We start from the raw sequence: 26958 nt of genomic DNA on the forward strand, positions 1-26958 counted from the left end.
GGAAGTGTGGAGAACTTCAGTGAAGACACTTAAATACTTTGAAAATTCTGCCTTTACAAATATGAAATTATTTTCTAAATTCTTTGAGGCATTAGAAACTTTCTTTGAAGGTCAGAGTTTTTAATGCCAGAGTAAGTAGACTTTGATATAACTTAATAGTTTCTAATATTGTGGACTTTGATACAACTTAAGAGTTTCTAATATTTTTTTATATTTATGATTTTATTTTTTTATTTTTATTTATTATTTTTATTTTTAGAGAGCGCCAGTCTGCTATACCTGTGATCTACGATGAATGCTAAATCTGCAATCAGCAAAGAGATTTTTGCCCCACATGATGAAAGGATGCTGGGAGCTGTTCAAGTGAAAAGAAGAACAAAAAAGAAGATTCCTTTTCTAGCTACTGGGGGTCAGGGTGAATATTTAACATACATATGCCTGTCAGGTAAGTTTAATGACTTTTGACATCTGGTTATTTGTTTAGGTTTATCTTTGATTAACTGAGCAGCTGTTGTCTGTAGCCATAAGGAGCTGGATTGTTCGAATCTTCATAGTGTAATGAGAGAATTGTAGCACTTACACCTTTTGTCTTGAGGAACCATATGCTCTAGGCTGTTTATATTTATATACTATGATAAATTGAACAGGGGGTTTCATTGTTTAAAAACCCCTTGGTGTTCTCACAGCACAGCTGCAGAGTATGAAATAGAATATTTGGTAACAGTCTTTCTTTAGTCAGATTAAGATATTTCTTAGAAAGATGAACTTTTCAGGACATTGAAGTGATATACAATGTATTTTTTTATGCCATGTTTCAATGACTGCCAGCTGAGGGTGTGTGAGTACCTTTGGTATTTAGGGTGATTTAGTCACTTATGTTTTTAGGCATATCAGTTGCTGCCTTTGAGTGCATGCATCTTGCTGGAAGTACAGTTAGTGGCCAAAAGCAATGTGCTATGACTCTCAGAAAAGTACAATTATTTTTTAACTAAATGAGAGTTTCATGACTCTTTCAAATTGTGGTGTTATTTTTTTAAATAATGTTAAAACTTTCAAAGCACAGGAGCTAAAACTCCGTGACACTACTACTGTTCTAGCATGTCACACATCTGCCCAAAAAGTGTACATTTACTGAATGTTATTGGATGAGATATATTCAGATACATATGTACAAATACTTCTGTTAGACTACAAGCTGCAGAGCAATTGCACACACATACTGAGGTCAGTGAGACAAAACAGAAGACTTTTCATTTACAGCTGAGTATTTTGCTTGTCATTGTAGGATCATAGAATATCCCGAGTTGGAAGTGACCCACAAGGATCATCGAGGCCAACTCCTGGCCTGGCATTTTGGTAAACCCAAAAATGGCACCATGTGTCTGAAAGCATTTCCAAATGCTTTGTGAACTGTGCTGGGCTTGGTGCTGTGACCAGTTCCCTGGGGGCCCTGTTCAAGGGCTTGAACGCCCTCTGAATAAAGAACCTTTTTCTGATACCCAGACTAAGCCTTCCCTTATAGCGTTTCATGCTATTTCCTCAGGTCCTATCAGTGCTCATGAGAGTGAAGAGATCAATGTGTGACCCTCTGTTTCCCCTTCTGAGGAAGCTGTAGACCACAGTGAGGCCTTCCCTCAGTCTCTTATTTTCTAGGCTGAGCAAGCCAAGTGACCTCAGCCATTCTCCCCACACAGAGAGCTTCAAAGAAGGATTTAAAAATTTATTCCCCTAGGCTGTTCCATAGACTTGTGGTTGGAATACTCTGTGTCGATATAAGAACTGTATGCTTCAGTCTTCTCAAGGTGTAGAGGAAACTAATCTAGGCCTCTCAGCTCTTAAAAAAATGTTCAAATCACTAATGTTTTTAAGCAAAGCTATACTCGTCTTTTGGGAGTCATAATTTTTCAAATGTCAGTCCAGTTTCTTTTTCTTAAGTCTTCTTATCAAGAGCAATCACGTTCTACATCTGTGCAGTAAGTTTTGGGATACACAGGTGTTTGATACCCATGTTCATGATTAAAGGTTAGAGATGTTCTCTATGCTTACAATTTTCTGTAGGCTAAATATTCTATGGGTGGATTTTTTTTGTCTTTTTTTTATTTGATATTCTGTAAAACTTGGCATTCCTTCTGCTCCCCCACCCCATATTCATATATATCAGTCAACATGGATTTTAAGACAGTGAATGGTCTTAAATGCATTTATTGTTTTACTGCCACAGCATATTATGAGTAAGGAAGAAATAGTGGATGTCCTGATTTAAGCAGAGTTGGCCACTCATGATAAGGAGAAGCATTCAGGATCTAAATACAATTACTTTGTGGCAGACACTGAAAAGCTGCATATTGATGTTGCAAGAGCCCTCACATGTGGCTCACTATTCATGGTGTTTTGCACAGATCTGGGTCCAGGTTTTCTCTTATACATTTATAGTTTATATTATGAGAGTACAGTATAGTTGGTAATATCAGCAGGCAACAAAGTGACCAGGGAGAGGACTGCCTGGCTGTGTTTGATGTCACATTCCAAACAGCCTGCTCAGCAAGATTATGCAGTTCAGTAGGGTCAAGTGCAGTTAGGTATGTAGTCAGGAATCATCAAAGGCACAAAACCACGCATTGGGGAGCAAGCGATTCTGCCATTGTGTAAAAGAAATTGTGATGAGGATAAACTGTGATTTTGCCTATTCCCAATGGCTGTGAAGCAGTAATGGTTGTAGTTGCAGCACATTGTTACAGAAAAAGTTTCTGTTTAGTAAGGCAAAATTAATGTGGTCATGGCAATTTAGCTGTGCCCCAAACAGTCCAAGATGGATTGCATCTTGGGACAGCAGAATATACTTGATTACCTTCCTTTTTTGATGTAATGTGAAGCAGTGTACAGCGTACACTGTGAAGCAGTCACAATGGTGGCTAGCTCTGAATTTGTATTTACATTTCAGGCAACATTTCATGTGCTTTAGTGCTGAGTGTTGCAACCTCTTCCCTGGAAATGCCTTTATCAGCCTTTGACTCTTGTCCCAGGTTTGCTATGTATTAGGTAAACAAAGTGACTGGAATATCTCTGTGTTCATAGTTTTCTTGGACTAACTCAGTCTGGCCTTTGCTGAAAGGAATTTGATAATTTACTCTTTAGAACAGAATTTGACAGTTGAAAGAATAGAAACTGACTCCTTATATCCTTAGGGGATATAAATATAAAACATCTTGTCTAGTTGTAGTTTCATCCAAGGTATGGTACAGAAAATGAAACATAAGCCACTGTGACAGCTACTTCTATTTGCTGCTCACTTTGAAACTGAGAAATTACACAAAATGTTATAACAAGAGTTAAATGTTTTCCTTTCAGTGTTGAACTGAATTTTGGTGTTGAAAAGACATTTTATCTTAGTTGTTTATTTGAATTTCTGCAAGTGTGGATAGAGATGCTGAGCAGGGAGAATGTCCTTAGCCTCAGAAATGGGACAGTGAACCATTAAAAGAATCAAATATTGAGCAAAGCGAGATGGGAGAGTAAGGAAGATTCTTCTTTAGTATTGGTATTTGAAGTATGCACTGGGTTTTTTGATTGTACGATATTGAATACTGAGATGTTAGTAGTAAACATGAATGCTTGAAGGAGGTATAGATAAAGCCTGTAATCTGAAACTGGACACAGATTAAGCTAACAAAGCTGTAGCAAGACTGCTTGATAGCCTGGTGGTAACCAAGCAGCTGGGTTACCTGCAGCTTTCTAGCTTAGTGTTGGAGCTAGCCAAGTTAAACTGGCAAACAGAGCCAAGACAGATCTTTAAGGAGTTATTTAGCTGAAGAAGAACAAGAAAGGAGTAGACAGATGGGAAACACAGAGGTAGGGTGGCTGTAGGCAGAACAGAGAAAATGAACACTGGGATTTTTGTAATGTAAAAGAGGATTTAACACAGAGAAAAGACAAGAAATTCAAAGCTGAAAGTGGATATTTATCACCTCCTCCACACTAGCAGACCTAGTGAGAGTTATTGGATCAGGTCTAAGTTTTAATTTTGTCGTCATTGTCTTATGTAATTGAAACATAATTGTTTAAAATAGTTCTTAGCCTTATTTAGAATTCTGAATTAAGTATAAAATGCTTAAACAGTCACTTCAGAAATACAGGTCATTGGCCTACTTGCCAATGGGTGGTATTTTCCCCTCTGTGTAAATGTTGTGAGAATGTTACTTCAGTGTTCATCATACTCACTTTCAATCTGACCCACTTAGATGTCAGATTCTACTGTATATTTGAATATTTATACAAAAAAGGTCATGACTGACATAAGAGAATTGGTCAGCCCAGAAGAGCACACCAGCCAAATGATGGTCCAGTCTTCTGCAAGTTCTGACCTGGACAGCTGTTTGCAGACAGCTGCAGGCCAGTTGTGATGCTTTGCCCAGCCCCATGGACCCAGACTGGATCATGGCTGAACATCTGGGCACAGACTGGGATGTTCAGCAAGGACTGAACAGAGTCCAGTACAAGCTTCATGTTATGTTTTGTTGTGAAAATTCAAATTTCTTTTTTCAGAATAGAGGAAAAAAACCAAACAAGCTTCTTTCTTCACTATCTTATCTTGGTAATGGCTTCTTTAAGGTGAAGGTTTAATAGTTCAGGTATTTCTAGGGCAAATATTGTCTAGCTCCTCTTGCTGTGTGCTCAGTGACCTAAATTTACTGCTTTAAATGGGCCATAAGTTGGATAATGGAAAGCGCTGATGTTTTTCAAATTGTTGCACAGTGTGGTTACATTCATGTACTGTATTATGTGTGTCTAAATAAATATATGTTAAATGTACACATACAGCATATAGCTTCTAGTGCTAATATTAACAAAACATAATTGCCTTCATCTGCTTATAATAAATTATTATGATACTGACTATAGTTCTTAACCAAAACTCTTTTCCTTCTTTTGTCAGAACATGCTTTGTCTTTGTTAGGTACTTCTGGTATTTTAACTCCAGGGTTCCATAAGGAGTTTTATAAGGTCAAATATCAGTTGCTCGAAATGATAATAAATTTCAAATTCCATTTTATAAAAGAGATTTTAAAATCTTTTCTTAAGGGTCTTTGAAAAACAAAACTGGTGCATTTTGAGTGGAAGCCAGATTAACCTTCTTTATTATTGATCTTTCTGTATATATTGAAATAGAAGAGAAAATGATGAACTACTTTGGAGAGTAGGATGCATTTATTGATTGTATCCTTAATATGTCTTGGTGCTCTGATCCCTTCTGATTCTGAGTTGTCCAATGTAATATAAGCAGTCCTTTTCCACAAGAATTTTGTGTAGGAGGACATCTTTTTACAGCAACACTACAGAATTATGTATTTGAAAGCATTTAGTGTTAAGAGTGGTGTGTTTTGGTTTGCTTTTTTTTTCTCTTTTTAAGGTGGAGGAGGAATGTATGTGTGTTCCTGTGCGTCCTACCAATACCCTACTTGATCTTATTCACATGTAGGAAATACTTTCTAAATGGCAAGCTGAAGATGTGTAGTTATGTGTCTGCTGTTCAGCACTTTTTTTCCCCCAAATCCTTCAGAATAGAATTGTAGCAGATTGATAAAGCTTAGCAGTTTACTGTGCATCAGTATTGTTCCCCAGAGCTCAGTATTGCACCCAGTCCTGATTAATATCTTTATTTATCATCTGGATGAGGTGATCAGGTGCATCCTCAGACAGATTACAGACTACACCAAGCTGGGCAGGAGTGTTGATCATCTGGAGGGCAGGAGGGCTCTGCAGAGGGATCTAGGCAGGCTGGATCAATGGGCCAAGGCCAGTGGTATGAGATTCAACAAAGTTCCAGATCCTGCCCTTGGAGCACAAGAACCCCAGGCAGCACTACAGGCTGGAGACAGAGTGGTTGGGAAGATGTCAGGTGGAAAAAGATCTAGGAGTGCTGGTCAACAGCTGGAGGAACATGTTCCAGTGTGTGCCCAGGTGGCCAAGAAGGCCAATGGCATCCAGATCTGTATCAGCAATAGTGGGGGCAGCAGGATCAGGGCAGTCCCTGTGTACTCAGGATTTGTGAGGCTGCACCTGGAGTCCTGTATTCAGTTCTGGGCCTGTCACTGCAAGGAAGACATTGAGGTGCTGGAGCATGTCCAGAGAGGGGGATAATGAAGCTGATGAAGGTTCTAGAGGGTAATCTCTTTGAGAAGCAGCTGAGGGAATTGGGGTTGTTTAACCTGGAGCAAAGGATGCTCAGGGAAGATGTTACTATGGCTGCCTGAAAGGAGGTAGTAACAAGGTGGGGGCCAGCCTCTTCTCCCAGGTAACTAGTGAAAAGACAAGAAAATGGCCTCAAGTTATGCCAGAGAGGTTCAGGCTGGACATCAGGAGGAACTTCTTCACAGTGGGGCTTCTTAAACACTGGAATGGACTGCTCAGGGTGGTGGTGCAGTTACCATCCCTGGAGGTGTTCAAGAGAAATGGCTGGTTGTGGCACTTAGTGCCATGGCATATCTGACATGGTGATGTTCAGTCAAAGGTTGGACTTAATGATCTGAGGTGTTCTCCAAGCTAAATGATTCTGTGACTCTCTGAGCTGTTTTTAAAAAATGTGTCAATGCACAGAATTTCTGTTACTAATGTTGCTTTCAATTCGATTCAGACTTGATCTCTTGAAATTGTTTTTCCTTCCACCTCAATCAGACATAAACTCCTTGAAAAGATTTCCAAAATCTCAAATGAGAAATCTTGGAAAAATGAGAAAGGAAAAAATGTGAGCAAAACAAAGACATCAAAAACAAAGACATTGAAGAATGTGAAGCATCAGATCTGTTTATTAAGTCGTATGAAAATTTGCAGTAATTAAAAGAAATAAATTCAATATTCATAAATACAAAGCCAGTTTTGATGCAACAAGATTTATGCATAAAACAAATTGGTTGTAAAACTGTAGACTGGAAGTTGTACAGTTGTACAGTGAGAGCTGCTTGTTGCCTCATTCATAATAAAAGAAGCTTGATGATATTATTAGTTGGACTTTGCGGGCTTTTTCATGGAGGTATGCAAAAATTACTACGCGAAGTAGTTATGTTGCAGACCCCTTCACTCCCCTCTGTGTTCCAAAGAGAATGGGGGCTCTATAGAGCTTTATCCATTTATTGTAATTACTTGTGCTGAGTAGGTTTGTATTCCTCAAGAGCTGGCAGCACCTTACTTCAGTGGTGATGATGTATTTCAGTGCCATGTTTTGCCCAGAACGTGGCAGATGCTTGCATCAAGTTTAATGCCAGGTTAAAATGTTTGAATGTCATGATGTCTTTGGAAACAGTTTGTTCATTCTTGGTCCAAGTGAGGCTTTTGGCGGGGTTTGGTGCTATCTTGTATGTGACAAAAATGCAGAGCTGTGAAGTAATGCTCTACTTAACAAATTTTCATGGTAACTATCCTTTCAAGGTGGAGTACAGCAGCCATGCACGTAAGACATGTGTGAGTATCCCCTAATTGCTAGCTTTGGCAGAAGCTATTCTTATGGTACCTTAACAGTTAAAACTGCTGTGTTTTGCTTTGCAATAGGATTCATTCTGAACAGTCTTAGTTTTTGTAGTGCTGGAGTGTAGTATGTATAATACCCTGACTCACTGCATTATGGATTGTTGAATCATACTGGGCAGAAAACATCTGGAATGTTCCCTTGATGTTGTATTTCAGAAAGCATTTCTGTTGATTGCTGTATAGTTCTGCTCTTAGAAGTAATATCATCTTGTGAAGAAAACCAGAAGTTTTCTTTCTCACTGACCAACGCTTACTGTATTAGACCCTTTTAGTAGATAAACATCAGATTAAAACCTTATCTTTTTATAGTACTCCAAGCGATATGAGTCAAAGCCTGTAAGTTTTCACCATACATCTGGCCTTTAAATACTGTACTATGGAATAATTTTCAGCGTGGAGCAGCACGTAAGAAATACTTAAAAAAGGAACTGCTAAGCTGATTAGAATACTGCATCAAGCTTCTCTATTGTTAGGTAGATTTTATTGTTGCCTTGACAAAGAGAAAGATGAATAATGCAGTTCTGATGTCTGAATATTTTCTGTTTGGGACTTTAATCTGTAAATAATCCTTTTAAAGCAAGTAAAATTGAAAAAGAACAGATCAGAACTGATGATTGATTTTCTGGTGTGTTTAGCCTGTGTCCCCCAGTTTATGCAAACTGCTGCCACAGGAGCTCATATATCAATCGAGTAGCAAGACAGACCTGAAAAACACAGTAGGGTGGAATTAGTTAATGGACTAAGTCTGTCCAATTGTCCCTTACTGTTATAATATCTGAATGTTTCAGACTGTTGAATTAAAAACAAGCTCATGTTCTCATGTATGCATGTATATGTGCTACTGTGAACAAGTGCTCTGCATTTACAGCAGGCATTGTTTTTCCTCCAGCCTACTTACATTTAGATTTTTAGTAACTTGTTTTTGTACTCTGATTATGCATATCCTAACAAGAAGGAAAAAACAACATATGAAGGGTGGGGAGGCTGAGAGAATATAAACTATGCAAAGTTTTGTTGGCCTTGTATCAGGGAGCAGCCTACCCATTAGTCCAAGTTAAAACAATCTCTAGTAACTGTTTAGTTGGAACAACTTCATAGAGAAAGTCTGGCACACCCAGTCAGCTGCTTTTCTGTTCATTAGAGCTCAGCAGCCCACAGTAACACTCTGATAGCCTCAGGGAATGGCAAAGTTAAAATCCTACAAATTCTCTAATGTTACTGTTTTAAACAAAATTTCATTTGGGTGAAATTTTCAGAGGCTGAGTCTGAGAAAACTTTATAACATTGCAAAACATACTTGTTAGGCAGTAAAGTTCCTTGGGCATTTTTAGCCCCTAATCTTAAATAGGTATTGGAAAATTACTGTAAGCATTTCATTCTCTTTTCATATTGTCTACTTAGACCTGTCTTGGGAGGACAGGCTCAGCTGGAAGGGAAGCTGCAACATAAACGTCTTGCTGGATGAAATAACTGGTAAATGCTTTTCCTGGATAATATGATATCAGCCCCTGCTGTGTTAGTTTTCTTAAACCTGTGCCTCATGTCACTCTGTGGAACACAGATAGTGTGGAACACACATAGTAATGGCAAGAGCAATTTTCTGTGACTGGAAGGGAATAGAATGTTAAAAGAACATTCTCTTACTTCTAGCAAGAGAAATGTTTACAACATGTATTTAAAGCAGTTACACAAAGTATGCTTTTTCTGAGTGAGGCAAAAAAAGTGGAAGCTGAAGTAAACAAAAGCTTTAAACCTTCAGACATTATATTTATTCACTTGCATTAATGACAGATTGCTAAAGAAAACTTGACTGTTTAAGTGTCTGGGAATATCTAAAGTTGTCTAGAATAGTATCTGAGAAGATTTTAGGCAGCTAAAATTTGTTGAATTTGCTTAAAAAGAAAACAACAGCTAGGTAAGAGAATGCTTAAAAGTTCTGGAATGATTTCTGTTCACCTTTATTTTTGTACTCACATATAATGATTTCTTTTAAGAATAGTTTTCTTAGGTTTAGCACATGTAAGTTTGCCGGACAAATATGCAAACAGTCCTTCAGCTGTACCATTTCAGGGAATGCTGCATTTTTGCCCTGTGTCCAATCTGTAATGAAAGGTAGTTGGGAAACAAAACAAAAATTGTCTTTAAGTATGGGGAACAGAAAACGGGTTGAGGAGATGCTTTGAAATTTTTTAGGAACTGGGAGATGGGAGGGTTTTTACAGTGACGTTAGGAAGAGTCTAAACTCATAAACCACTGTGTGTATTGACTGATAAAGCAATTCATATTTTATTCATTTGGACTCCTAAATTTTTTTTTAAATTTAAAAATAGGTTTTCCTTTTGTCTCCTGTTTTCCCCTGGTCACCTAGAGATAAAAAAAAAGTAAGCAAGTTTGCTTACAAGTTTGCCTTTAGATTTTGTATTGTACTTTGGGAAGTATTGTGAATCACATAATTCCATAAATTCCATTTAGGTTGGAAAAAATCTCTAAGGTCATTGAGTCCAACTTTGAACAGTCATCACCTTGTCAGCTAAATTGTAGCGCTAAGTAACATGTTCAGTCATTTTTTCACATCTCCGGGGATATGTTCTGTGATCTATGTTCATATCATTTTAACTAAAAGTGAGGCTTGTTTGTGTTCCAGCTAGAACCTGATGTATCCTAATAAAATATTTTTGTGCTTAGGCCAAATAGTCAAATAGCTTTTGTTCTGGCCAGGGAAAAGTGTGAGGAAGGGAAGAGCAGAACAGAAAGAATCAACACGTGCAACTACACCAGCTGGTTGAACCACATACTTCTCTTGCTCCTAATGATGTGTTGGAGCATGAGGTTGCCATTGTGCAAGTTAGGACTTTCAGTCTGTACTGAGATACTGTGAGGACTGAAGTATGTCATGGTTGTGAGAGTTTGTGATCCGTGTGATGAGAAACAACTTTTCGTTAAAGGCTCTAATTGCCTTTATAATATGATAAAAATGTTTCCTTGTTTAATCATTTTTCAGTCCTTATGTTACACTAATCAGAGAATAGCAGAACAGCCTGGGTTGAAAGGAGCCTTGAAATAATCATCTGATCCAGTCTTTATTTGTTAAATAATATACTAAAAAAAAATAGTGTATAGTGTTGTTCAGTGTATAGGCACTGGTGTTGTTCAGACTGTCTGGAATTACCCAGAGCAGCAGCCTAAACAAGTAGAAATGGTGTCAAGAATAGTTTTAACTGTTCATTTACGTAGGTAGCACAGTCTCAAAGACTTCAATGACCAGAGGTGTACTACTGCTTTGGACTGAAAATTTAATGATGTGTAGAAAATCTTGTAAAAGTTACATGTATCTGTGACTATCTGCTGCTCTGCTTTTTCTATTGTAAGTGTTTATCCATAACCCATGGTTTCTCACTGATTCAGCTCAGTCACTTCTTTAAAGAATTTCATATGGTTCTCAGGTCTGTTTAAGGTGGACCTGTTCAAACAGTATTTCTTTTTTTCCATTTGCTTTTTTCTCTCTTTAAAAAACACCTGCATTACTTAGGGCAATCAGCTTGGTTTCATGATGTCTTCCTGATTTTTGCATATCTGTAATGCCTTTAGAAGATGGGAAAAAGATTTGAAATTCCCTTTTTCTGTGAGTAGCTACTATTCTAAAACAAATAAGTTGTGAACAACTTCTTTTAGTCCTCTGATTTATGGAAGTTTTACTTCGGCAAGGTTTCTGTTTGTTACTTCCACTTCTAAAATATGCCTTTTTCTTTATGATAAATTATTTGCATTATTTAGCCATGGCTATTGCTTCTTGGAGAAGTTTCAGTCACTAACCATAGTTGTTTCACTTCAAGTTAATTCTTGTTTTAATTTTGCGCACTTCCTTCCTGAATGTGAATATTCACTAGTAACAGGCCATTGTCCACTTGGCTCTATTTCTGCTTAACTCAATCTCCAGCTGTCCAGCTCTGTGCAAAAATCTTATCCTTTTCTGAAACAAAACATAACACTAATCCTCTCTGCTTATGCCAACTTCTTCTGTTCATAACACTAGTAACGTTGCTGATTGTTAACCTCATGTGATTATTCCACCCTCTTTTATCTTCCTGCTCTTTTTAAAGAATCCACTTTCTGGCTTTTCCATCTTGCAGTCAAGCTCTTAATTTTCAATACCACATCTGCTCTTTTGGGCCATATTTTTGCTTTTCTTTATTTTTCCTTTCTAGAATCCTGCTGTAAACCCAGGCTTCCACTGTGCCATTTCTGTGAAAATTTGATATGCTATCACTTGGCTTCATTCCAGGTTCAGGAGGAATCACTTGGAGTACATAATTCCTATTTCTTATTTTCCCTGGCCACTTTGTCTGCACTTCAGTTGGATGTTTGTTTCTGGCAGGTTTTGTGAACTCCATGCTTTATTAGTGATTGTCTAATAGGAGATCAAAAGGTATTCAGTTGATTTGTGTAATATTTGATTAAACCAGTCCTAGGAGTTGCTTGTCAGCTCTGTGCAGGAAGCTTCTGCACGTAACAGAAGGGCAGAGATACTGCTCCTACAAAATGGTTGGAATTTTTTTGGCCATAGAGCTAGGTTTTAAAACTATTTGAAAAAAGTAAGAAGTTCACAGAATGGTGAAGAAATTATGATTACTAGAGCAGCCTTGTAGAGCTGTATTTTTGTCTGTTAATGAGTGTCCATTAGGACATGTTTGTGGGGATGGAGTAATGGAAAAAATGTTGCATGCTTCTAAATGTTTGACATTCATCTGTAAACTGTGGTTGTGCTCTGGCTTCCTTTCCACCTATTCAAGTGTATTACTCCTTCCCTCTGGGAAAGATTTTTGGCTTTATCGTTCATGCTTCATTCTCTTTTGCCCGTTAATCTCAATGAAAAGAGAATTTACAGCCTCTTCAGCTTTTTTTGTCCTCCACAAATACTGTCACATATAGCAAATAGTATAATACATTGTCCATATGTTTTAATGGACATTTACTTAGGCTTAAGTAAACATGGAAGAGAGGGGTACAAATTGAATTCAACATATACACCTTCTTATATTTTAAAATTAGCTTTAGACATAGTTCCTCTATTTGTTTAAGTTCTCTCACAGCATTTCTGTGAGAGAATACAGAATAAGAATACAGATAAAAAATCAGTAATATGGTGACTTCATTTTTTTGCATAAAATACTTTATCTCTAGTAGTGTGGCATGTTAATAAAACAGTTTGTCAAACATCTACATGGGTGTAGAAAATAGAATAAAAGAAATGAAAATCCTTTCAGTTTTAAAGTGCTGCCTAAGCAGACAATTTAATTTAAATCATAACAGGAATGCATCAGTTTGAGGGCTGATATGAAAATTGTTTTCCTAACTATAGAAATGTTTTTTTAAAGCATGGGGTTTGTTTCATTTTGAACATATTACAAACATCTCAGGAACTGGATGGAATTGATATTCAGAAAATTCTGAAAATTTAATATAGTCAAATGAAACTTTGTCAAGCTATTTCGTGCCTATGTGCTTTATCTGTCAAAGCACTCTGACTCAGAGTACACATAGAATTTCCTAGAATAGGAGTAACTTGACTGACATGTCCTTTATTTTAAGATGTTATTTTTATTGAGTCAGTAGTTTCATAACCTAGTTATCAATATTCTTGAAACAAAGGCAGTTACCACCACCAAGTTGCTAAGTGACTATAAGCTTTCATAAGCGGTAATTAGTACTGTAAAGAAAAGGGGTAGACTGCTCACTTCTGATGTTTCCAGTATAAATCTAAAAATTCTTGTCTAACTTTTCAGGTTAATTTTTGATACTGGTGTGGCTGCAATTTGTACAGAATTTAGTTTTATCCTATTGGATAGTGAGTACAAAAAGATATTTTACAAGAACCCTCAAATCATAATGTAGTTGATTGTAGGATTGCCTTTCCACAAGGTGTGGTACTTCCTTATTACCCTAAGTGTTGGCTAGTGCTTAGTTTCATTTTTAAAGCAAGTGGAAGCAGGATCTTTGAGGGGTACAGGTGTCTGGAGGGGTCGGGACTAGCTGATGCCATACTGTGCAAGGTGTGCTCAGTACAATGTGCAGCCTGCATCTTAAGGTGCAGCTGTGTAACTCCTCTGCTCATACCTGCTCTCTGGCCACATCTTTTTAAGTAGAATCATCAGCCACTGGTGAGTGAGGCTCAGGACCTCTGAGGGGTCTAAGCACATGTTCATAGGGTACATGTTCATAGATTTGTTATTTTAGCTTTTGGTAGTCATTGTATTGAAATGGAATCTGGATTAAGGGATTAATCAGCATAAATTAGAAAGAATATTATTCACTGAATAATATGCCACAAAGAATATTATTCATTGGAAATTATCATGGCTGCAGAACATCCAAAATGGGATTTAACAAGGCATCAAGATACTATTTCTGGGTATTTCAAATGCTGTGAGGATCTGCAGGAGTTTCTTCACCAGTATAATACAGTATGAAAAGAGTGAACAGTAGAAGTAGTAGCAGTAATAAATGAGATTGCATTCCTTTCAGTGTCGACAGTAATGAATTGAAAAAGCAAACTGAGGCCTATAAAAGGAGGTTGATGTACTAAACTGATGTTTATCAATAGATGCAAACCATGTGTTGGTAAGGTTTAGAATCTGGAAGGGGTCAATATAATATATGAGTGGGAAACAGTATTTCTTATGGACATCTCTAAACAGCTGGATGTACTTTCAAAGGAAATGCAGAGTGATGTCACGTGTTAGCCCTTTTCATATGTGCACCTTTGGGATTGTTTTGTTGCTCGGAAGTGCAGAGAATGTTTCAAAATTACTTTGTTGTCTTCCCCATCTTTTGGGTTGTACCAGTAAATGAGTTATGTACAATTGATTACACTTGTGTAATCTGTAAAACTTCAGTCTATGGGTTAGCATTGTCATAATGCTGTAATAAAATTTAATGGTTTTCTGCTTATGCATTGCTGGGGGTTTTTTAACTCTGCAAGGTCATTCATATGATAATCAGTCTTGACTGTATCTTGTTGTATTACATATTCTATAGGATCCCTGTGGGTAGCATTTGTGTAACCTTTCAAGATGCAGCTGCTGCTGATGTTACTGAATCCTTTTCATTATGTATTCATTACAGAAGGATAAACATAGGTTTATTAACAATGGCAAGAGAAGTCTACTGCAGTCTGGGATATACAGATGCAATTTGTATAGTCTTTTTCTTTGTTTTGTGTTCAGTTCTAAAGTTCCTAATCATTAATACAGCAAGAATCCACTATGAATTTGCTGTATAGTCTCTTAAATTAAATTTAAGGCTGGCCATCATAGGATCAAAGAATGAGTTACTAAAGTCTGGGATTCCTATTAAAGCTAACGGATTAGTATACTATATTGGTAAAGGAAATCCCTGAAAGAGATATTAATCTGAGAGCAATGGTAGTATGTACCGTATAAGATTCTGATTTGAAAATAATCTTTTAAAAAAGTCTCATTCTCTTTAATAGGTAGGGTATCAGAATTTCTTGCTTGCTCATGGAAAATCTTAAAAATAGAAGAGTTACCCCTCCTGCAAAACACTACCAGTAATACTGTACATTTTTTAACTTCTCAAGATACAACCCCTCCTGAGACTTGTTCAACACAGGAGCTGGTCTGAACTGTGTGTGTGGAAGGGTAAGGAATTACAGGAACTTGAAGTAGTTGTTGAGATAACTGATTTTTCTCAAACAGCTACAAGCAGGGATGGAGAATAACTCAGCTAAGTATCAGTATGTTTCTACTCCAGGGACTTGAGCTAGCTAATGTTATTCCAGACCATGGGCTTTTGAATCCATGTTTACTTGCTTCATTGAGAGAAGTACATGCAAGTCTGATAGCTCTTTATCTTTCTCAGTGAAGTATGACTTGAGTGAGATTTTTGTGGTATTGAGGAGGACTCCAGGCATTCTTAAACAGAATTTGTGTGTTTATACTTGAAATTTCTAGACAAATAGGTATGAAAGAGCACACACTGGTGTTTCTCAGGATCCTGGTATGTAGCTCAAACCCCTAGTCTGACCCCTAGTGCAGCAAATTGTGTGGGGAAACCTGCAAATATTAAAAGTCTTGATCTTATGTGTAGGGAAGACTTTGAGGTGGAAAAAGGGGAGGATATATCTGAGGCTGAACGCAGGGCAGGTTTGTTGCTTAGATTTGTTTTATTTTCAGCTTTCTGACTTGCTTTATGAAGAAAATCCTGAAAAAGCCTTGTTTGATAATGTTAAAATAATTGATCTGCAATAGATCACAGATACTTAAGTAGAATTTTTGAAAAGTATGCTCATATGTTGTGTGTTAGGATTTGGTTGTCCCAACAAGCTGTGGATGCCCCGTCCCTGGAAGTCTTCAAGACCAGGCTGGGTGAGACTTTAGGCAACCTGATCTAGCCTGCCCGTAGCAAAGGGAGATGGAGCTAGATGATCTTTATGGTCTCTTACAATCCAAACCATTCTTAAATTCTGTGAACAAAGTGTGAATGTATTTGTGTTTTAATTTGATTTTCCAGATTAGAGTGATTTATCTTCTTACCCTGATCTGTAATTAAATGCAACTGGTGGATCCCCTTCAGGCATATGTGAAACACGGTATCTTAAGCAGCTTCATAAAGCCATGTGTTTGCATTCCTGTCTGAACAGCAGCATCTCTAGCAATAATCCAGAGAATTTGCCTCAGCATTAATATAGGTACTTTGGGTGAATTTAGTGATATATCCAGTGGTGCCTATTGTGCTGGTAGTTGTAAGGTTTTAATTATCTATTTCATGCTGTCTTTCTTTTGTAACTCTTACAGCCAAGTCTAATTGGCAGTGCTGCCGTGGGAGAGTGTACTTAGTGTTCTATTGTCAGTGGTTTTGTTAAAGAGAGAAATGTCTGGCTAATCAAGCAGTAGAACATAGGTAAGATGTAAAACATTAACAAAATTCGCATGCTATTTTTGTAATGGTGTCACATTGTGCTACATTGTTTGGTGAATTGGAAAGTGGATAGAGTCCTAAGGCATTTATAAAAATGAAGGAATTGAGTTGCTTGGTGACAGCTTCATATTTAACTGTTTGCTGAAAGATACAGACCCTTTCTTTTTATTTCGTATGTTAAGCTGTCATAATTTTGGATAAAGTTATTAGGTAAATATTTAAATTAATTAAATGTCAGAAGATAGAGTTCAAGTCCTATGTAGTATCATGATAAGTATTATAGGAAACACAGGTCATGAAACTGTTTTAAATTAGTATGGTCTGTGTTCTTTATGAAAGTGAATTAATGTGGTATAACTTTTGACAACTTCATAGCTTCTCACTCAAGCTGCTACGTATTGGTTGTTTTTACTTTTTGACACTTGAAATAGTTTTAAGCAAGTGTTAAATCAACAGGTAGATGACCGCTTGAACCAGAACTTACAAAACATTAGATTAGAAAAATGTCTGTGTACCAAATTGATGTTTAACTGATATTTAGTCAGCTCTTATCCAACCTAGTGGGGACTGATCTAGTCCAAGTCATGAAAGAAAAGGAATTAGCTCAATAATGTACCAGGGGACATTTCAGAATGAAAAAAATTACCAAAAAAAAAAAAAAAAAAACCAACAACAACAAAAAGAAAAAAAAAACAGAGCAAGAAATACAAGTCTGAAAGAAATCTATAAAGCAAGTCCTTCAGCATAACTCTTTACTTTTATTTCTTTGGTGGCTCTTTAGGGAGTTGCCATTCTCTCCCTTTCCAAATGGCACTGCAGTTTGTGCAGTCATATTACTGATCCAGGTCAGGAACTGATTCAACTGAAAAATATTTTTCTTTTCCTGTGTTCTTTTTCATCCTGCTCACTCTGCAGTCTGGTACCACCTGTGACTGAAAGCCATGGCATGGGACAGAGTGAAAGCCAAGGCAATGGGAAGAGGCACCTGACAGCAGTACCTGATTTATGCCATAGAGGTACCAAACTTGTGACCATGACCTCTGCTGCCTCTGCACTGTCGCTCTTGTTTGGTGCTGGTACAAATCCTGAAGAGATTGATTCCATGCATTTGGCCAAAGCTGTATTTGAAATTATTGAGACCAAATGGTGTCTTCATAAACAAGTTATGCATTTATTAAATATAAAAAATAAAAATATTATGTGTTAATAATCAAAACAGGAACAAAGTGAAATTCACAAGGCTTATTTACTATGCAAGGGCTTTCCTAAGCAGCAACAAGTGGTGTTACTCCACTGCTTCAAATGTACTTCCCCCCTTATACTAAAATAGTAATTTCCATAGGCTCCCCTTGATGAATCAGTTATATATACTAGGATATACATTTAGAGGAACTGAGTAACATAACAGCCCATTTTATGAATGAATATATTCACAAGCAGCAGAGTATTCTCAGCAAAAGAATTAACAGCTCACAACCCAAATAAGTGTTTTGGTTCAGTCACCTAAGCCTCACAGATGGCTAGCCCATTGTAAAGAGGATATCTGTCTTAAAGCATTTATTTCTACCAGATTTATGTGAAATATATTATTTATTTCCTCAAACCTATTGTACTTTATTTGTCACTGAATGAAGACTTACTAAGTATCAACAGTGTTGATAGTCTCAAATATTCACTTTTATATGCATGGCAATTGATTAACATGTCATGTGTTGCAAAAATAGATGTGTAATATATCCTTATCTTTCTAAGGGAAAATGTTGATTGGTAGCATCAGGTGAGTTGGGAAGAACATATGCAATTATTTTTCATGTCACATTCTAATCCTTGTATCTTATGGTGGCATATCAGTAAAGGACTGCTTCTCTCTAAGACAGAACTATTGCATCAGATAGCTCCCTTTGTCATAGGAGCACAATACTAATGGGTGTGTTCCCATGGGTGGGCTCATGCATGGATGACCTTTCTGCAAGGTCTTTTTAAAATTAAATGAGTAACTTATGTCTGGATAGTTTGACCAACACAGAAGTGTGGAAATGTTTCTGCCCCTTTTTTATATTCCTTTCTAAATGCCTGGTATGTAGGGGTGTTGTAGCTGTGAAACATCACTTGGCTGATTATGCACTTCACCTCTCCTTAAGATACATTGATGTGGTTTAATTATTTGCTTTAAAGTAATCTGATCCTGGTCGTATTCTTATACTTTTGCTAGTCATATTCAATACCTGTTAGTCAGGGAATGTTCCAGCATAACTTGGCACACAAAATACTACTGAAGCAGACATCCCTTTAAAATATAATTAAAACCTAGAGACCTTACTATTCCCATGTTATTCTCCAGTAATCCTTGAGCGTTTGTAAGCTATTGAGATGCTTCTTTTAAAAGTCTGTTCATCATTACTGTATTTCTTGTGCTGAGTTTTACTAGGGAGAGCAAGATACTAAGATGGAAACCTTCAAATGGGATAAGGCTGCTCTGTTCCCTTCCCTTGTAATTTTAGTCCTCGTATCCTTTTGGTCTAAATGCCTTTGCTTTCTTTCCATGATGTAGTTTCTATAGCTATATTCTGGATCACATTCAACTTCTTGTGTTGGCAGTCTTTGCAATTATACCACATTCAATAAATCTCTGAAAAGGCTAAATTGACTTCTAAAGAGCCTTTTGAAGGCCTCATTACCATCATTTTTTGTCCTGACATGCTAATAGGGACACACCCCTGCACTTTTAGCAGTGCCAAATTATTAAGTAGTTGAATACCTGTCCCTGTAGCATCTAAATTTTCTAAGGTAGTGCTCTTTTCTTTTAGTATGAAATAGCATATTCTGTATAGCTGTGATAGTCAGTCTGTGGGAAACCAAGAACTAGGATGCAGATGTGTTCCCTTAAGAACTGTTAAACCAGCTGATGCTGCAATGTTCTGCTTGTACATAGCTGTCTACAGCAGACAAAACCTTTTTAGATTCATAGGTAATCTTGTGGATTTAAGATGTTAACTGAGAGCTGACTAAATATCAGTTTTCTCATGTAAGAGAAAACCATTTCAGTTTTCTCAAGCCTGGGAGGACAAAAGGGTTCAGTGAGCATCTCTTGCTGATGCCATGGGAGATTTTGCAGCAAGCATTATAAACAAACAGCTCTTGCAGTAATCAAGTTAGGCAAATCAAATGACAGGTACTAATTACTGTGTCCCAATGGTTCTCAGGTATTCTCATGTCCCATTTACTGTTTCATGAACAGAGACTTAAGTTTTGAGAGACAAGTTATTGCTTCTTGAAAAGCCAGTGACAGAAAAAATGCCAAGTAAGGAAGAACTCAAATAGGAATGGTGTAATGATTTCAATATGTAATTTTAATTAAATTTTTTGAGTTCTCAAATGATCATGTGAAATGATGGAATGGGGAATTAAACCCCTTATAGCAAGGGGTCCTATTCTTGATCTTTTATTTATGTATTTTGGGGTAAAGCGCAACAACTTTAGTTTTAGTAGAACATCTTATCTAGTAGCAGAATGCTGTTCTGAGTGAGTGTAAGCTGAAATGGCTGTATTTGCAACAGGTCATTAACTGGGAATAACTACCAGATGGAAAAGTAGTGGAAGTTAATATTTGTGAAACAAGGTAAGGTTTCTCATTAGGAGAATTAGCCTGTAGGGTGGGCTGTGGTGTTTTTTTCTCCCTTTACCCCACCCCCCTTTTTAAGGTGCTGTGTCTAACTGCTACTATTAATGTATACTTGGGCAAGTAAGCTATTGAATACGGATAGTTTTTAAAAACTTGTGTTTCTAGGAAATTTCTCTTAAATTTCACTACAGAGCAACTTAGATTATATGATAGCTTTATTGCTACAGTCTTGGGATTTGGAAATATCCAGCTGATTTTCCGACCTTCACTGGGAGACAGGGTCAGACCTGCAGAAGTTATGATAGCTGTTGACAATATGCTCAAATTGTAAAGTCTTCAAAGCTGTGAAAGCAAGTCTTTAGAGTGTGAAGCAAACCCTGTGTGTTTTTTTTAAGTACAAAGATTTTTGCATTTTTGTTTCAAGCCTTTTAAAAATTTGAATTGTTTCCAGCTTAAAACTCTAATCTGAAATTTATTTATTCAGTAAGGTTCTAGTATGCAAAAGAAAGCAAAATAAAAGTTTGTTGAATAGGTTTGTCTTCACAGGGACTAATTTGTGATTTTTATTGCTCCTATGGAAAAATACGAAATGCTTTTCCCCTCTCTAACAGAAATTCTTCGTCAGCCATTCTGTTTAACTTTTTTAGTTTCTAAGAAACTCAATAAATACTCTGAGTTTTCTAGAAGGAAAAGATCTGGAAGTGCACTGTATTTTCTTGGTGGGTAGAGGACAGAGAAACCAGCTATAAAAGCACCACATTTGGCTTGCTTTGAATTACCTCTGTCTCCTTAACGTGCGTGCTTATCTGAAAGAAACAAAACATTAAAATTATTCATTGTTTAGAGCTTATTTGTACCAAAAAATGGATTCCTAGAATTGAGAGAGCCAACCACAAAGCATAGATCTTAATAATAAAACAGGTCTTGATGCAATGTAGTGAGTTCTTCCAGGCTGAACAAATCAAAGCAGTTATTTATTACTAAAGCAGGACACAGTTTGGCACTGCATGGATGAAATTGTCCTCAATGTATACAAACAAAAAATATTAGCCTTAGGCCATGTGTATAAGACAGTGGTCTAGAGCTGTTTTCTCCTGAAACATTGGGCAGAGACATGAAGCTCTGATCCAGTTCTCTTTTGATGTCTGGGCCTGGCTGGCTGGGAAATGGTACAGAAGAGAACCATTAGGGGAAAATAGATTGTGACAAAGCTCCTTGTCTGTTCTCCTTTTATCTTGACTTAGGAAGATTGTCATACTGTTGTTGCAGTGCTCTGATAGGAAAGGGAAGTGTTAGGAGTCTGAACTGTGCAGACAGTAGTGGTGTGTAATACAAATGTGTGGCTCTAAGCATTGAGAAAGTGATAGATGGGCTGCAGTCCTGCATCTGCCAGCCCCACTTCCTGAAACTGCAAAGAGCTGAGCCTAGTAAAGTAAATAACCTTTGATTTGAAATGAGACTTTCACTAGCTCAGACCAGCATGCTTTAGACTTGTACAGTGTTCTTTTTACTGCTCAGCATTTTCCTTTAGCCACCTTGAGTCTGTCTTTGTCAGATAATGATTATTTAATCTTCTCTCTATTTTATATTTCTTTCTCTTTTAGTATTGGATAATGTATTTTGTTGAAATGGTCAGTGATTCCTTTTCAAATTGATGATAGCACTGTCTTTACAAACCTTTTGATTCATCTCTTGGGTTTAGTATTTCTGGTTTTGCTTCTAAGCTTGAACTTTTAAAGTGGAATTATATGGATTTGTTGGTGTGGTACCAATAATGCCTTGTTCATAAAAGATTCATCAGTATAGCTGGCTTCCAGGCTAGAATAGTCACTCTTGAATATGTAAAATTGTCTCTGCATGAGAAATGTATTATACAGGAATATTGGTTAAAGGGGTTTTTTTTCTTATGTACATGGGAGTGGTCTTAATAGAGTTGCACTGAGAAAGGAAGCCTCTGATCATGGCTATGCAGTCCTAATAAGTTCTTTAGCCGTGGCAAGGGGAGGAGGGGAGCACAGGGCAAAAGGAAGTACAGATAATTCAGTGTTAAATTCTCTATATTCAGAAAGAATGTGAAAGGGTGTTAGAGTATAGAAGATAATGTGTTTCAAGATAAGATACACATTTTTCTTAATTTTTGGCATAACTTTAAAAATATGTATACTGGCCAAAAGTACAAAAATAATCTCATCTAAATCAAGATGGTTGGGGTAAGGGGCAGAGGAGAGCAGTCTAAAACCTGTTTACTAGAAATAGCCATTCTTTGGCTTTTATGTATGTCACTACTCTCTGAAGTAAGTCCTGGTTCAACTCTTTAGGTGGCATTTAGGCATTAAAAACTAGAAATAGATTGCTTGTAATGCTTACATTTATTTACTAACTGTCCTGTTACACTGTTCTCCAGGACTTATTTTTTGTAAATTTGAGGGTTCTTAATAAGTCTTAAACAACGTAAGTCTTAAACAACATTCACTGGGAACTACTTATGATGCTGAAGTTACTTCTCTTCTTGCTTTGGCTGAACTTTGTTGTTCTTTTGCTTCTTTAGTCCATAAAACATCCAATCTTAAGTCCTCGGTATGGACAGTCATGAAAGGATTGGTATTGATTGCATCGGTTGATGAGTGGGTATAAAGGCCATGTGTATAAATCAGGATTGGACTGGGACTTACACCTCTTGACAGCCTGTCAACCAGCTGGACAGATTGCATAATATATCGTAGTCTGTGGAGAGGGACTTCATGTCTTCTGTCTTCAGTAAATGCTAAAGTTCTCAGTAAAATAGGGTATCTTAAGTCAGTTTTGCTTTTAATATGTTGATAGTGATACACCAGAAACTTACAGTTTCACAGTATTTAAATTTTTAAAATCTGAGTCAACACTCATATTTTTTCTGTGGAATTATAAAAGTGTTATTCACTAAAATGAGTGCTTTTGAGGGATCAATTTTGTAATTTAAATCTCTGGACAAAATTGTTGAAGCTTAACCTGATTGACAAAACCTGCAACTTTAGAGGAAAATTATTTTTTCAGGAAGTTTTGACCCTTTTTTGTTGGTCAGCTCTCATGATATGGTTTTCGAATTTTAAGTTTTAAAAGTAGCTATATATGCCATTGATCTATAAGTATACCTTTCTCTTTCTTAATGCTTTTAAGCTCAGAAGTCAATACGTGTAAATTACATTCTAAATGTTGTGACTTCAGTTCTTAGTTGATTGTTTGATCACATGGCAAATGTAATTTCAAAGAACATTAGACAGTAAACTTTTTTTCTTACATTGACTTAACATCTGTATCATTAATTGATTTACCAGGGAATTACTAATCTGCAGTGAAAATACAATGCATTACTAATACTGCTCTAGTATAGAGATTGACAACAAAGAGGCGTAAAATGCAGTAAAATTTTGAAGTGTCTTCTAAAATATGTCCTTAATTCATGTAGAATACGCAGAAATAGTTCACAGAGTATCTTAGGGGAAGTGCTTTGATGTAACTTCTAATCAGTGCTCAGAATTTACTTTCTAAATTGCCATAGCTGAGTATGAGTGCATGTGTTGCAGTGATACTGATTTGCTTTGTGAAGGTATTACTCAGGAGTCAGTCACATGTTTTTGTCTGCAGCTATTAATAATTTCAGTAATGAAACAGTATTTTCATTTAAATTTTTATAATAAAATTTTGTATTGGACTTTTTTATTTTGGAAAGGCCAGTTATTTTCTTTTGAGGAGAACATGGCTAGATGCTGGTCTCAGTAGCTACCACTATAAAGGTTTTATATGTTCAAGACTTTTGGCAAGCTTAGAAAGAATTTTATTTCACAAAGAATAATGGCTTAAGGAAACTGAAAAACCTGTGGAGGTATTATTGCTACTACTGTAGTTCAAGTTAAAGCCATTCTGTTCATGTCTTAAACAGCAAATTTTAGTGTCGTTCCAAGCCCTTGAAAAATACATTGATACATTTAAACTAAGCAATTTACAGTCAAGATGACAGATTTTCTTCTTTGCTGCACCATTTGTCTTGTTTTCTCAGAGTATTTATGGATGACTCTAACAGGTTAATTACAGGACAGCCTTCATGGACTGGGCAGCAGACAAGCCAACAGTCACGGTGATTCTTGGCTGTAACTGTGCAGTGGGAAGAAGCTATTAGCACCAAATTTACAAGCTATGAGGCTTAGAATAATAGATGATATTAATTCTGTGTATTAGAGGACAGAAAAATCAAGCAAATGCTCTTCTATACATAAAACTTCAGAAGAGACAGAGGACCTTTTCTTTCAGGATGGGAATTTTCTATATTAGAGGTATATGAAGCAGAGAATAAAAAAACTTCCCAAGTCATAACCAACTGACAAAATCCCCCTTTTTACAAAGACAACTGCAAATACAAAAATGCATGTAAGTTGCATAGTAATAAATTTCATACACGAACAATAGCAATTGTTTTGCATATGTTGACAATCCAGTTGTTAGTCCTGGTGTTTGGAGATTCTTCCCTTTCTTTATATGTTTAATTTTGAATGGAGGGAAGAGGAAAAAATTATAGTCTGGTAGAAATATTGTGCATTTTTTTCTTTTACTTTATTCCCCTACCTTAAAGTGCTTGCGGTTTTTACAGAGTGGTCGATGCAGTAAAAATGACTGACATAAATGTTAAGGATATAGAACTTGATCAGAAGTAAATGCTGACAGCAAGAGGGCAGTTAAGTTGAATAACAGAGTTATTTCTGGGTAGTGTGTCATTTCTGTGTATTTTTAGAGTTCATTCAGGCTCTCACTATAAGCTTATGGAAAAATAAATTGAAAATTGCAAATCAAATTTAATTTGCAAATCTGCTCAGTGCTAGGCCCTTAAACATTATGTTTCATCTGATTTTAAGTGTTAGACCCTGAGCTTTCAATAATTAAGTAATGCTGAAGTAAAATATTGGTGTGGGTAAAAATTATGAGTTATGTAAAACTGACACTAAAAGACAAAATATCTATAGCTCATTACATTAATGTTCTACATTACAGCAGTAAATTGATGCTTGTAAAGGAATTTATGAATACCTGAGTAGATCTAATATCACTCACTTAGATGAGAATAGAGTTGTGCAGCCCAGCTTTCCCTGTCCTTGTAGGCAGATGGGGTAATTTGTATAGGAGAGCTGGAACTAGGAAGTGAGAGGAAGCGCTGAGAGGAGCACAGGGCTCAGAGCTGTGATTCTGTCTGTACAGTGGCTCAGTGTCACAACGGGATGGCTGCTGGTGGCATGATGGCTGTGGAAGCTGATCCTGCAGCCAGGCCTGGTTAATTTCCTTTCCCATTACTAAGATAACAGGATGTGCTGTGTCCCTCAGGTTTGCAGGTGATACCAAATTGGAGGGGAGGGAAGTAGGACTTTCAATAACGTGGCTCTAGATGTGGGAATGGGGAAACAGAAAGGGACTTCCTGATGTTTGGCCAAGACAGGTGTGAAATCCTGCACCTGGGCTGGAGTAATCCACTGCCTGGGGTAGAGGGCTGCCTGTCAAGTCAGGAGAGGAGAAGAAAAAAAAATCGCCATAAGAAAGTGAAGTCCTTCATTTGGTTTACTATCTTTTGCAATTAAGTAACCTCACTGAATGATAATGTTTGCCCCACTTTGAGCAGGGGTTTGACTAGGTGATCTTGAGAAGTCAGATTCACTTTTGTGATCCTAAATTGTATAAATGAGCAGGCAGCTGTGAAGGAACTCCTAGCATGTTTTGACATAGTAATTCCAGTCTGTCATGAATTCAGGAATGTTTTGGTAATCTGAGTACTGTGTGCAGGCTTCTTAGAGTTTCATGATGGAATTGGTACAAGCAGCATAAACTTTTCTGCAGAAAGAGCAGAGTATTAGATTCAGATTAAATCTCTGTCAACAAGCTGGATGCTTTCTAAGACTGTCACATCCCAGTGGACATTTTTTCCCTGAAGATTGAGTTTGGATATCTCTGTTAGTCCTGAATTGGACTTTTCTTTGAATGACAAGTACAATAAATAAGAACTAGGATGCTGGTAAATTCAAGACATCTAGTGAGAGATGAAAGGTTCTATCAAAAAAAAAAAAAACAAACTTGGTTTTATACTTGCTCCTTAAAAGTATTGCCAAAAGTATCTCTGCTCAATCATAAATTAGTTGGTTATCTTTTCCAGAATTTAGCAGTGTAGTGTGGCAAGATTGGAACAATATTATGCTGTGAAAGAAATTCTGTTTGATTTTAATTTTCCATAGTAATTTCCCTTGTGAGGAAATCTGACAGTCAAGTCTTACTTATTAAAGTTGGTATTTGAATCTTCCTTTGCTTTTCAGTGGTGGATGTTACATGTTAATTCTGGAACTATTGGATGGACATGGTTTTATTTGGTGTGTTTCTGTATCCTGCACTATTGTAACATTGTATTTTTTTTCTCTCCTGATATATGGAGGAGCTTTTTTTAAATTTGACTGCAGTACTACTAATGTTCTCTGTAGAACCGCCCACCAAGACAGCAGGCAGCTCCATCCATTATAGACCTTGTACCAACATTCACAGCATGCCTGGGAGCTAAGGGGGCATATCTGCATGTCTGGTGTCTCAAGTTCAAACTGCTGAGTGTCCTAGATAGTGAAACTGCTTTAAATATTTGAGATTATAGCTCTCTCTGATCCAGACTTTTTATGTTTCATGCGTGTTCTTTGGGCATTTTTCTCTTTTCACGGTCTTTCAAACTGTTGCATTTATCTGCTTGAGAATATCTTTAGTCTTAACCTTTTGAATGTAGGAGAAACCCGGATCTCAGGAACAAGTCTTCTTTTTTCCTTCCACCCATTTTTAATTTGGCTATAAATATAAATGTATTACTAATACGCAAAATCTGCAAA

At 36.8% G+C, this 26958-nt stretch overlaps 1 protein-coding gene across 4 annotated transcripts in view; it reads left to right on the forward strand.

Annotated features, from left to right (window-relative positions):
- STXBP6 (syntaxin binding protein 6) overlaps positions 1-26958 on the forward strand; it is a 95562-nt gene that overhangs the window by 35101 nt on the left and 33503 nt on the right. For 3 of the 4 annotated variants that reach the window (XM_005417501.2, XM_031065483.1, XM_031065488.1), the window contains one exon: positions 260-445. In XM_005417501.2, coding sequence (XP_005417558.1) covers positions 292-445 — 154 coding nt within the window. In that variant the 5' untranslated portion in view covers positions 260-291. Of the gene's footprint in view, positions 1-259; positions 446-17373; positions 17475-26958 lie in introns of those variants that run through there. The other variant, XM_031065495.1, reaches the window with a different exon arrangement.

This window comes from Geospiza fortis, unplaced genomic scaffold, assembly GCF_000277835.1.
Source record: "Geospiza fortis unplaced genomic scaffold, GeoFor_1.0 scaffold54, whole genome shotgun sequence".
Lineage (NCBI taxonomy): Eukaryota > Metazoa > Chordata > Aves > Passeriformes > Thraupidae > Geospiza > Geospiza fortis.